Here is a 14,703-nt window from a genome sequence, read left to right on the forward strand (position 1 = left end):
CGCATTATTAAAATTTATGAAATTATTAGAAATAAAACTTTTCCGAAAAAAAAATCATGGAAAAGATTATTCTTTTATTGAAATAATTAAGATAGTATCATATTGCTTTGAGACTAAAGCGCTAACCACTTCGCTACACAGCTCATATAATCATTCAAAAGAAATAGGGGCATTTAAATCTTATTTGTGATAGTATACTGTGTAATTTTAGTACACAATAATTACAGTATTTTTTTGTAAAATGTAGAGATTTTTAAATATATTATATATTTAAAATTAGATGAAATATCAAATAAAATTTGGATATAACTGATATTTGATTTTTCACTTCATGTCTGTCTCACCATAGGCACTTCGTCCTCCCCTTGCCTCTTCTTTCTCTCATCCTGCACCCATGCAGAGTTGTCGTTCGTTCCTCTCTCAGACACCTCTGCAATGGGCTCACGTCAAGATTTTTGACATAACGTATAAAACATGATATTTGCAGGATTGTTTCAAATTAAATTAATAGTTCTGGATTGATTTAGTAAAAAATTATCTCAAAACTCGGACATAAGCATAGAAAGTGATTTATAATGTTAAAATAAACGCACTATTTCTCATGTTTATCACTGTGATATACGCGAGCCAACGACAGAGGTGAATGTATGAGCCAATAGTAGACAATGCTCAACCTGGTGTCCGAGCTAAATTTATTAATCTCTTCACAATGACAATTGTATACAGAGATATGTAAACAATGATGAAAACCAGTTATAGCATGCGTGAGTATGAGCTCGAGGATAGACAAATAGTACAATCATAGAATAGAAAATAGACCATGCATATGACTAAATCGGCGAGCATGTTTTAGTAATATATCAAATAAATGGATTAACTTTTCATAAATATTAATTCATTAGTTCTGTAGATGTAATAGATGTAATTAAATATTTTCAAATTGTAATTGTTTTTGCGATAAACACTTCTTTCTTGTATCACTGACAAACAGTTTAATATGTAATACTGAATTCTTGGCCTATCAAACAGGAACAAGGTTTGTTGACCGAGTTGGCATTATTAAATAAAAGTGTAATTAATGGAAACGGGTTTCACACCCAATCAGGACAAGAGCATTGTGCGAAAAACAAAAATAATCATAATATCAATATTATCACCAGATTATATACTGCATATTTCATAATTAACATCCATTCTCAAATGCATTATTCATGTCCCGCAAACTAAAGTACAATGTAGCAGGGATAAACACGTTTTAATTATACTTATTTTTAAAGAAATATAGAAAAGTAACAAATTTATTTTATACCATTGATAACATTGAAAAATACTTAACCAATATAGCTTTTGTAACATTTTTAAAGCACGGCTATATCTTTGCTTCAGAAAATAAGAATCTTCCAGTAGGTACATGTACAGGACCACACCTCCCCAAAATTTTGATATTTCCATCATTCACAACCAAAAAGATCAAAATATATACATGATATATATCAATTCTAGACATCATGTTTATTAATCTTTTCTAAAAAGAAATGAAACAAATTCAAAATTCAAGTCCGATTTTCATTTTCTGTCTTTGACAATAATTTGATGTAAGTTTTCTTGTTTCAATACACAATAATTACTATGCTCACGTCAAACTAGCTGTTAAGTAAACCAAAACCTTTTAGAAATTCGCTCACTTGTTTACCATGTTTACACCAATCTTCTGCTGCACTTGTTTATTGATAATAAAGTGGGAAACTGGCCTCTCTGCAGGAAACCAAGGTGATTACGGAATTAAAGAATGGGGTTAAACTTTGTGGCACTGATTTCCGTAATATGACTATCTTGATGCTAAACTGAGAGAGAGAGAGAAAGAGAGAGAGAGAGAATAACACGATATTGTATCGTTTGGGAGTCGTGCGAGAGTTTGACAATTTGATGTTATGTAACTAAACGCTTCATAAAATGAAGTATTTTATGTGTGTGAGAGGATGTGAACAGAGTGTACAGAACTTATGTATACGTTGTGATAATTAACGATGTTAATACTTTTAAAATATATATATAAACACACTCAAATGTATTAGAAACAGGAATCGTCCCATCATACAAGCCCGCTATTAAAGTTCTCCGGGAATTATGCAAAACATATACAAAAACGTGTAAAACTAATAACAACTGTAAACTAGTAATTTAATATTAATAAAATGTACAAAAATTAACGTATTTGAATACACACTCACCATCTTGTCTTCCCGATGCCAATTTTTCGCCACAAATTGAGCAAAAGATATCTCTTTGATCATCTGCACCACAAGATTGACAATTATTCATCTTGTAAGTTTGCGTTCAAACATGAATTGTGATGCCATGTATTAAGACAAGGAGCCTCTCAGTGGGATGCTGGGGGCATCACTGATGTAATAAAGGTCAGTAAAGGTCACGCCATGGAAAATTTTCTCTTTATATATAGCGAGTTTTTGTTTATATATATCGCATTTCACTTTATATATATCGAGGTTTTGTTTATATATATCGCATTTCCTTTATATATATATATCCAGTTTTTTTTTTTTTTTATATATATATCGCATTTCCTTTATATATATCGAGGTTTTCTTTATATATATCGCATTTTCTTTATATATGTCGAGGTTCTGTTTATATATATCGCATTTTCTTTATATATAGAGGTTTGCTTATATATATTGCTTTTCCTTTATATATAGAGGTTGGCACTAATGGGCTTCCGTACTTTCGTACTTTAGGTATGTATTCCTTGTAACAAGACCACATTACCAAATTTGACTTCTTGCCATTTTTACAAAAAATACCAAATTTTAACCTTGATCATAACTTTTGAGCAGTTGCTCGTGCCAGGGTTTTCATACTTTACATGTGTCCATTTTAAAAAGACTTTTCATTTGGCATAAATATCACTGACCATTTGACCTCGACCTTAAAGTTTGAAGCACTTTGTACAAAACAAAAACCACTTTAACTTTTACTATAAAGTTTGAAAAGTATGTACTAAGGCTTTCATACATGTATATCACAGGTTTAGCCTTTGAGAACAGACTTTTCTATTGATCCTAACATTTGTGATCTTTTGACCCTTGATTCTGACTTGCACGTGAGAACGTTGAATCTTTACAATGAACTGTCGTATGGACGCATTAGTGTCTCACCAGCAATATTTTTTGTTTTGTTTTTCAAATATTTCAGCATTTGTTTTGTATTAGTTTTCAATATGTATCAATTATCTAGCTTCTCTTCAAGCATTTTCCTATTAAAAGTTTTAGACTGCTCTTATTCATTATATAGGAAAAATCTCACGCTTTTAATACAGGCTGATGTACGGCTGGTTGGTTGGTGGAGTGTTGGGATTCAGACCAGAAACATTCCGTAAAGTAAACGGATATTCCAACATGTTCTGGGGCTGGGGAGGGGAAGACGACGATATGTACAATAGGTGAGAGAGGTTATTTTTATTATACAAAATAATATTTACTAAATTATGGTAATTTGTGATGATGTATATAATACTATTTTAACGTTCTCATTCAGCAAGATATATCATATAACTATAACATAAAACATCATATACCAGGAACGAATTGAATGAGAATGCAAATTACATCACAGCAAAAATCAATTCTTCTGTAACTATTTTTAAAAGATTTTAAGAAAGTAATCTTGTTGACGACCAATCCAATCATTCAAAAATTTTCGACTTCCATTTTAATTTTGGAATAAGCAGTTTACGATAATATTAAAATCCCACGTTTTTTTTTTATTTCCGTCATGAATGAGAATTAAAAAAAAGAAAGCCGCAGGTAACCGCCCTTTGAATAATTTTGCGATTTATTTTAATGTCCATTGGAGTTTTTTAGCATCCACATCTGATATATAAGCCTTTGAGAATATGCTGTAGAGCAAACAATTTTTCATAGAGAGACAAGATTTGTATTTTATAGAACTTTCGCTGGACCCTGCAATGTATTTTGTTGTAATGATTTTTCAGAGCTTGAGGGGTCAAATATAAGTTGGGTACATCAAACTCACATTGGTTGACAAAAAATGGTTAAAAGATTTAACACTGCAATAAGAGATTTTCATCTTTAAAATTTGTAGTAAAAATTAGACTTGGATTTCAATAGGAGGAATTAAAACTTCTGAAAGTTTTCCTGAAATACATTTGTAATAATAATAAGTCTTACAAAGACAATATTCCATCAAGCATTGCCTGTTTGGACGATAATATATTGTTCACGTAGTTTTTTTCCTATTAATATTTGCACCACCTTCTTTTAGAGACTAGTTGAAGTAAAAAAGTTTGTATATTGCCTTTAAAAAAATTATTATGTTCCCAAAACAACATCCATTCAAACCAAATGTTTATTTTTTTACTTATACTTAGCCCAATTTCCAATATAATCTATCGTCGATTAAAAGTACAGTGCTTCATGAATTGTGTATTGTTTAACCGTAATAATTTTGACAATATGACTTTAATTGAAAACCGCATCAAGAAACTTAATTTTTCACGCAGAAGGTTTTGAATGAATTATTTTTCGTATAAATACGAAAATACTTTAAGATCTGCTTATATTGAGTGCACATTCATGGGATTTCAAACAGGTGATCGGAAAATTTAAAATCAACATAGGAGTTATTGTTTTTACTACCCAAATGCTTTTAGCAAAATAAATTTACATGCATATAATTAACTACATGTAGTTACATATAAAAATGGAAAAAATTGTCTACATCAAATATACTTTTGTTCCGAGGATTGGTTGCCTTTTATTTGTTGAAACTCGTATGTTTTGTCGATCATTGTAACATTGTAGATGTCCCAGGCAAAGCTTGTTATATTTAAACATAATTATATTTAAACAATAAGCGTGACCATTTTATTTACAGAATACGTCATGCAAGATTCCGTGTGATAAGACCTCCAAATTCCATCGCTAGATATACGATGATTCGTCACAAGAAGAGGAAACGATGGTTGAAGAGGTAATTTAAAACTTCATTTTACTCGTCTGTACATAATAAACTAAGACCAAGAACAATTATTAATTGTTTTTCACCCTTTGTGAAATATATTGTGAAAGAATATTTTTATCTTAATTTCTTTTTTAGATATGAAGTTCTCAACACGTGGAAAACAAGGTTAAAAACCGATGGATTGAGAAATGTTCCTTACAAACTCATGTCTTCTCATATTTACACGTACTATACTAAACTCAGAATCGATGTCGGAGTACCCGATTTTCCTATAGAAGAAGATAATTTTACAGTGACAACAGAAAGTACAAGAGAAAGTACCCTGTAAAAAATAAAATGTAATTAAGTATTTTTAAATGCAAAAAACCTTTTACTTTTGGATCATATTTTGTATTATTGTATGGGGTTTTGATCTTGAATACTGTCTGTTATCTGCATATGTTTCATTCAGTATTTAATGGTGTATGACTACAAGAACGCTACTGAACATTTGGTTAAAACAATTTTTGTATAATTTACGGAACTTGATAGGAGATTATAAAATATATGGTCTCTGTGCGGACTGCTTTACAAAACTTCCTCCAGCACATTGATAGACTATATATTGTTATGTTGATATGATGTAGGTAGAAATCATTGAGTCATATGCTGACTGACTGACACGTATTTGACGACGGATTTTTGCGTAATTTCCCGACCGTGACAATGATTATAGGGTGTGACCGGTCAGCAGGGGATGCTCTTTCCTCCATGGCACCTGATCCCACCTCTGATGTTCTGGAGGTCCGTGTTTGTTCTGCTCCTATTTTGTATTGTTTAGTGGACTCTTAAGCTTGAATACTGTTCGTTATCTCCATACATTTCATTTAACCTCAGAAGTCCAACAATACAAATAAAGAGCAGAGCAAACATAAACATTAAAAATAACGATTGCAAGAGAGTTTTGAAAAAAGGTTTAAAATCTGTTTTTAAAAAAGTACTTCATTACATTTCATTCAGAATGTTTTAGGGAAAAAATCATTGAGTAACGGGTTGCCTACCCAGGGAAAGATCAGGCGTGTAAAGTGTTTCTATGCCGCAATAGACAATACTCATTTTTTGTCATCTAGCCCAAGCAAATCTATTAGCTTTGTTTGCAAAAAATACTAGTAAACACCGTTTGAATTGAAAAAAGGTCATTTAGTAACAAATTGGCAAAACTAGGACATATGCAATCGAATACGTTTGGTAAGAAAAGTTAATAACAGTCCATAATCAAAATCAACTTAAGATTTTGTAAAATTTTACAATATATACAATCTCTGAGAAACATCTGACAGTGAAGTTCAATAATTATTGCAAAATCAAATGTAGGGTCCATTTGTGCATCATTCAGACACAATATTCTTGATGATTGTCCACATTTACAAACAGCAAAACGAGGTATGGAGGTCCTAACATTTTTGTAGAATTATTGAACCTGCATGATGTTATTCAAAACCAGCATAAAGTTAAGTTTAAAAACAGACCTATGGCATTTTTTCAATATTAAAATATTCATTATTTTTATTCAATATTATTTGTTAATATGTTCTGCACGATTGCTGTTTAATCATGTAATCTAATGATAAAGAAAAATTTTCAACCAAAACGTCAAAATATCAGAGTGAAAACCACAGGGGCATCTTCATGTCAATTCTGCTGTACATTTATATCAGGCGGTTTTATCATTAGTGGGCGACTATGTGTAAGAATTTAATTCAACACTATTAAAGAAATGAATAATTTATCAATTATTAGCCCAAGGAGGAAATCGAGCATGAAATTTTGAAAGATATCGGCCAAAAAGTCCAGGTACAAATATAAAAGCAGTAATTCTTTTAATCGCAGTATATTTATAAACGATACGAAAATAGGAGGTTTTACATTGTTTATTATGTTCCCCAAACGGAGTTTGGGAACATATTGTTTTTACTCTGTTTCTTACTATTATTATTCTTTTTTCTTCTTATTTCTTCTCCGGTACTTTTTTGTCCGGGAGTGTTCTCAGAAACTGTTCACCCAACTAAGTTAAAACCTTTTTAGGGTTAATAGGTGTGTTGTGTAGGTGTGCTGAACGAAGGTCATTTTGCGCGCATACGCAAGCACGTGCGGGCGCGTGAAGTGAGTGAAATGACTGATATATTTAATATAACCATAACTTTTACATTTTTTGATGTAATGCTTTGAAACTCATTGCATGAGGATATAATAATAGTGATAATATAATGACACTGTCAAATTAGCAAGAACTCATGCGCATGCACGTGCGCTTTGCTCTGATTGGCTGAAACTAAAATCTCAATATTTCTTTTGTTTTTTGACGAAACCGTTTGAAATTTTAAACATTGTCATGCATTAGGATATTCTACAATATGATATAGAAAAAAATTTCATGAAATCACGCGCATGCACGTGTGCTGCAATCTGATTGGCTGAAACTTTAAATGGCTATATCTCCTTTATTTTTTGACGAAATGCTGTGAAATTTAAAACATAGTCATGCTTTAGGATATCCTGCAATATGATATACAAACAAATTCAAGAAATCATGCGCATGGACGTGTGCTGCAATCTGATTGGCTGAAACTTTTAACGGCTATATTTCCTTTGTTTTTTGACGAAATGCTTTGAAATTTAAAACATAGTCATGCATTAGGATATCCTACAATACGATATAAAAAGAATTCATAAAATCACGCGCACGCACGTGTACTGCAATCTGATTGGCTGAAACTTGAAATAGCAATAACTCCCTTGGTTTTCAACAAAACCAGGATGGGATTTAGAACCAAGATTGATATAAGGGACTCCTATAAGAACGTATGGTCATCATGCATGTGCACACACGTGCGTGCATTTGGAACTCCAGAAATTAACAATACACTTGAATGAGTGATTTTTAATACTTTTGGACTAAATGCTTTAATATATAGTACATTAAAATATATAGATATATAGTGTAGACATTATGATATGGTCATAACGCACATACATTCACATGCGCACGCGTGCAATGCTAAAATTTGAGAAGAATTGGTATCCTTCTGGGAAAACGTTGTTAAAGTAAAAAATTCACAGAGTTTGTCTTATTTAATGAAGTTTACAGGGAGCGTTTGGGGAACATCTGTTACGGTTCCCGTTACAATTAGCACTAGTTAAATTCAGTTCTAAAACAAATCTTAACAGTTGCGTTTTAAATATTAGATTTATTAGTCCTTTCTAGTGTTGAAAATTATACATATAGTACATGTAGTCTTAAGTTCATGTATCATTAAGTTTTAATCTTAATTTCGAATTAATACTGATGGTGCCCCTCGTTTGTTTGTTTTTGTTCAAAGTCCCTTCGAGAACTTTTCACTTATATTGAGAAGCCATCACTTGCAGACGGATGGCCTCAATTTGATAACTATACGGCTGTGCATTGCAGTCAGGGATATTGAGGAGTGAGGGACCTTTTCGTGCCAGCATTTATTTTATTCGTTATTATTAGCCTCAGTTTGTATAGTCTTACCAGAAAGAACGGACTTCATGGCCCACATTTGATATACAAATACAACGAATCATTAAGTTTATCTCCTCAAATTTGATAATTTTTAAATTTGTTTATAACTTATGCTTACACAGTTAATCAAAATATTTTAAAACGATAAAGGATCAGTTATACATGTAAAGATTTCTTTCAACCAGTCAAGAAAAATACAAGAGTAGCATTCTCAAACAGCAAAATGCATCGGTGAATATATTTGTTTGCAATCCAGAGTGTTGTCTACGGGAAAATCCTTTGATATTGTCAAAAATAGAGACGCGCAACGTTAATTGTGATCAATATTATTATTTTGATGATGTACAGCAATCAATTGAATGCCGCATATATATTAATTTTTTAGCACGTATGCTCAAAACACGAAAGTATTTGGCATGTTTAGTATAATATTTATTTCTTAAATGTTTATGTAACTTGTATTCACAATCATTACTCACTATTTTCTTTAGAAAAATATCTTAAGAATCCATATTAATTCATCTTATATCATTGTAAATTAAAGAAAACAATGACCAGTGAACAATAGGTTATGAATAGAAATCGTCCTGCTTTTTCATGTTCACTGAAATAAGTTGCTTACTTATATCTGCATTCTAGAGGTCGTCAAGATTGAGAAAATAAAAACTCATGCTGATTTCTTTGCAGCTTGTCATTATTAAAACAACGTATGATAAAAAAAAAATCAGAGGATTTAGCTTATCATTATATTTGATATCCTTTGAATCTCCAGTACATAAACAATATTCATAATCAATAAATTCACACATGAAATATAATGGTAAGGAACAAAATTAGAGCTCTAAAGTCTACAGAAACAATAGGAAATTGGAACACAGCTAACTCGGATCTTTAAAAGCATCAGAAGTTGAATCAGGTGCCATAGAGGGGTAAGCATCTTCTGTTTAAAGGTCACACTTGCCGTGTGCTCCTTGTCTTAAAGAGAAAACGTGAAATTATGTAGACAATCAATGTGAAAATTATGTTTGAGTAATCTGTATGAAAGACATCACCACCCGACATAATGCTTTATGTATCGACAACAGAATTTTCGAAGCATAATGGAGTTGAACGACACAGCAAGAGACTGTAAATCTGTTTTATTTTGTGCCGATTGATATTCCGGCAGAATGTTGGAAGACTTGATTTCCAATATTACAGAGGTTTTGTCAATCAGAAACATACATTTTTTATATATTAACTTGGAAATACTTGTATGTGCAACCAGAAAGTTTTTTAAACAAAATAACTTTGGAAATTGTACGTTTTCAGTTTTATTTAAAAGCAGCTGTCTATGGTGTCAATAAGTCTGGACATCATTTTATCCTTGAAATGGTTGTCTGCATACGACGTAAAACGTCCTGACTTAGATTTCACTCATAGTTATAAAAAGTGTACATTTCAAATGATGCAATTTGATTTAGCAAAAATTAATATATACCTAAGACATTATTCGGTGTTAGTAAGTATCTAGAACTGATTTACATCTCCTTTTGAACATACGTATATATGCGTATATTTGTACAATTCCTGAAGTTTTCTCCATCAATGCTTCAAGATTTTAAATGGGTTGTTAAATTGGTCTTCACAAGGTAGTAACTATATGTTTTCGGGGGGGGGGGGTTAAATTCAGTTTAAATTTTAGGAATATTAAATATATTTAAATTGAAAAATAAATGGTTTTGAAAGATTTTCGGCTTTAAAAAATAAGGTTACTAAAAAATAAGGAAACATAACACCTTTTATGGCCAGATCTTTGTTTACGACGGCTGTTCAATAAATAATGTCCTGAACTGTATGACATACAATACAGATATCATATGACATTAAACTTGACTTTCTCTCATTATTGAATCTTTACTGAATTTATAACAGTTTATGTGACCACTTTTCATCACATAGTTTCATCGTGAGAAACAAGGGCTATTCGAGACACTGCATTATAAATGAATGGTAAAGAATCCGTAAATAAGAGTGAAAATAAAGGCTACCTTAAAGCTGCTGTAAAACTTGTTAAAAATCCCAAAGAAATATTCAGTGAAATATGTGTCATTTAAAGCAACCGATGCCTGTTTTATACACAAATGAGCAGTTGGATTTCAATGATAAAAAATTATATAATGGGCAACAAAAATGGGTACCCTCCTTGCCAACAAAAATTATAACAACTTATGTACTGTTTGCCAAATTTCAATAAATAATATTTGATGATGTATTATTGACTTTAAGACATATAGCAAATTTGATAGACATCATATCAGGAGTAATTTACACTGTTTTAAAGAAAAGTTGACAGTAAAAAGGTTTGGTACTCAAAGGTCACCCTATATCTATATTTAAACAGATATTGGAACATAAATCTATTGCTTTAAGTCATCAAAACAAAATTTATCGTAAGATGTACTTGATAAAAACTGCGAAGGTCTGACAAAAGCAAAGGTATGCAAGAGCACAAAGACAGATTTATATGCAATTTTCTTAAATATTAGTACCGTTCACTGTAGCCTAGTGGTAGAGCGTTCGCTTCGTGATCGAGAGGCCCGGGTTTGATTCTCGTTCGCGGCGCCGCGTCAAACCTAAGACGTAAAAATAGGTATAGTGACTGTTCCTAGCGCTCGGCACCTGAAGTGAAAGTCACGGGTCTTTCGGATATGACCTTAAAAACGGAGGTCCCGTGTCACGGTAGGCGCTGGCACGATAAAGAACCCTCACTGCTCAATGGCCCTGAGTGCAGAGTATAGGTTTAAATTTCATCGGCATACGGTGACGTCTCCATATGAGTGAAAAATTCTCGAGAGGGACGTTAAACAATATACAATCAATCAATCAATCTTAAATATTAGTGGTATTGTTGTTCAAATTCGTATTCGGGGAGACAGTTTAATATCTGGTGGAGTCTAGAAAGCAATTTTTTTGCAAAAAAGATCGAAAAGTTTATTTGAGCAAGGACCCAGAATCAGGAATCCACTACATTGAATTTCTTCATGACAGCGTCCAAACCCGCATGCCCTGAAGAGTAAAGGGGTTTTCGAAATAAACAGAATGTTAATGTTTTTTCACATTAACAATATTTGCCAGATCTTTGACCTTTTGACTTGTTTCTATTTCCAAACTTGAAAAAAAACACCTTTCAGAAGGAAAAAACAAGTCCGGAAAATCATTGGATCTGCCATTTTCCAGTATACTAAGGGTCATACCAAAAAATTAGTTCTAAAAACAATCAGAAATTGGATAAAAAATGTTACAGACATGTGTTTGAATTAAAAGAGATTAATAAGTAAAATCATGAAGACTAAATCATTGAAAAGCGTCGTTTGCTTCTTTCTGAGCACCGAGGACATTATTTATTGAACAGCCCTCGTATTTAGATGTGTACGTATTTTCTTTCTTTCGCAAGGTTACTAATTTATATTTGTATATCCTATATTATAACCTAAGTAACGGCTAAAAATTCTTATTTTCAATGCCGAAAATAATTATAATAAAAAAATATTACAAAAATTATAAATAAAACTAACTATTATTTAAAACTTTTTTAATGAAAAAACTTGTGTCTCTATATAAAAAAAACAAGCCATTGGTGATATTTCTGTACATATAAATGATACATGGAAAGAAAGACAATTCTTCGGTAGCACTAAACAGAAATACAACGTTTGGCAATCTACCTGTGATTAGAATTCAACACTTCAAATAAACAATTTACAATGATTATTTTAATTAATTTCTATTCAGTGCATATGATGTTATGCAAACATTTCCATTAAAATTCTTCCATCATTTGTTTTTACTCTAAATTCATGAATTGACCCCAAATTCTGTCCATGTGATATCAAATTGCAGCGATTTCACCAATTTTTCTTGAGATTTGGAGTAAAAGTTTTGAGTTTTATATCATCAATATGTAAAACCATTCCCCAACATCAAATAAGGTTCAGGAATTTTGATATTATTTAGAGATTTTTTTTTTAATAAAATGGAACTCGTAAATTTTCTAACCTCGTTATTTGGCAAGAGCAAAATTATTTTTGTTAAAACACATTCTGATTGCACACACAAGTACTCTGAAGTTGACATCGAAGAGATGCTTGAGATTCTGATTGACTATGTGGTTTTTGTAGACCAGGTATTCAAAAAATATATTGGAATTCCCATGGATACCAATTGCTACCTATTATGAAGAAAACTTTGTATTCATACGAAGTAGAACTTATCCAAAATCTTGTAAGTGAAAAGAAGAAAACACTTGGTGTGGGCTTCATCTCGACATTTAGATATATCGACGACGTGTTGTCAATTAACAATGGTTAGTTCCATTCTTATGTCGATATGATATATTCTGGTGAGCTTGAAATGAAGCATACTACAGAGTTTGACACATCTATCTGATATTTAGAAATTTTACTTGAAAAAAAACATTAATTGTGAGCTAACAACCAAACATAATGCCTTTACTTTTTAATCGTCAACTTTCCTTACTTATGCAGCAACATACTTTCATCACCTGCATACGGGGTTATTCGATACGCGAGAGCATGCTTTATGTATGAGCAATTTTTACCTCTTTTTAGAAATGGTTCATACGTAGATAATGCTCTTCCGTTATTTTTGTAAAAATATCCCGTTAAGTCTCGCCTATGGTGTTAACATTTCTTAAATTATTTGATTCTCAAGAGCATGTTCCGTGTACTATCAGTTAAAAGACCGAGGCGGGCTATAGTGACCGATAAGGTTTTGTTTTAGGATTACCACTATATCGTTTAAAGCAATATGAGCTGCAACTTTGATGTAGGAATATTAATTTTTGTTGCAAAATTGTGAATAACTATTTGAATGGTAGAAAAAAGAAAGTTTATAAACTTCCGTTGTTCATATTTGCGATGTAAGAGGTATCTATAGGCTTTGATTGAAACAAAATTACATTATTGTTGCCATGTACAATAATGATTTCTTATATAATACTGTATATTCGATTGTAAAGAAGTCTTTCTACAGAAACAATTTAATGCTTTATTTTAGTGTAATTGATCAAAAAGATTAAATTACATACAAATTTATCATAATAACACATTTTAACAGCAAAATAAAACTTTCAAAAATGCCGCTCATATTGCTTTAATCAAAGTCGATTTTTCTTGTACTCTGTGGTTGTTATAATGATCATAGCAAATATTATAATCTAACCTTGGGTTATTTGGGTTAATTTTTTACATGGCAACTGTAAAGCTTTAGTTTTCATACTGAATTTAACTAATACACTGTGTACCTTATCAATACATAAGGCCCATGGCGGATCTGACAGGTGAACAGGGGATGTTGTTTATTCAAGGCAAGATTCCATATTTGGAATTTCCAAAGATCCGTTTTTTATGTCAGTTTTGGTGATTATAGATTTTGATATCGATCAATTTTCGTTAACTTCACCTTTTACATTTAATACAATATTTTATGTAAAGAGATCAAATGACAAGGTGAAATGGGTTGTTGGTAATTTTCAGGTTGTCTTACTAATACATGTATATCAAAATTTGTACATGCCAAAGAACACATATTATCATCTTAATTATAAGAATAAGTGGTATACTAGTATTTCAGATGTCCTAACAGATCATATTGAAAAGTTCAAGAGTAATAGACTTCTTTACCCTTGAACGGACAGAGGATGGACAGATGCCGAACAATGTTTACTTAGTGTCGCTCTGAAGGCGACATAATTAATATAAAGGATGTACATCAATGAATCGGACTACTTTCATAATAAATCTTTTAAATACTTCTTCGTGTGTAACATTAAAAGTTAGACATCAGTGAACTTCATAAAGATGTTATAATGCATTTACAAGGCATGACGTTATGACCTGATAGATATAGGTTATGATAAGAAATTGACACCGTTTACTTTGTTTTCTTTATTTGTTTTCAAAGAATATATATTGTTGTGATAAAAATATTTTTCATGTCACCGAATGATGAAACTTTGGAGGAAATTTCTCATTTTTCTCCTGATATATGGAATGGTGTTCATATATGGAATAATAATGCTTTTCAAAGTGAGAATATCGGTGACGAAGAAACCTGTTGAAACATCAGCTGCTTGGAATTTTTATCCCACGAAACTTGTTGATTCATCAAGCTCTGTT

At 31.6% G+C, this 14,703-nt stretch overlaps 1 protein-coding gene across 1 annotated transcript; it reads left to right on the forward strand.

Annotated features, from left to right (window-relative positions):
* The first annotated feature begins 3,341 nt into the window (after positions 1–3,341).
* On the forward strand, positions 3,342–5,329 carry LOC134228934 (beta-1,4-galactosyltransferase 6-like). Its single transcript, XM_062710626.1, has 3 exons — positions 3,342–3,460; positions 4,915–5,010; positions 5,137–5,329. Exons 1-3 carry the CDS (start codon positions 3,342–3,344, stop codon positions 5,327–5,329), a joined length of 408 nt encoding a protein of 135 aa, XP_062566610.1.
* The last annotated feature ends 9,374 nt before the right edge of the window (positions 5,330–14,703 follow it).

This window comes from Saccostrea cucullata, unplaced genomic scaffold (genome assembly GCF_032062105.1).
Source record: "Saccostrea cucullata isolate Sc308-1 unplaced genomic scaffold, CSIRO_AGI_Scuc_v1 ctg5113, whole genome shotgun sequence".
NCBI classification, from domain to species: domain Eukaryota; kingdom Metazoa; phylum Mollusca; class Bivalvia; order Ostreida; family Ostreidae; genus Saccostrea; species Saccostrea cuccullata.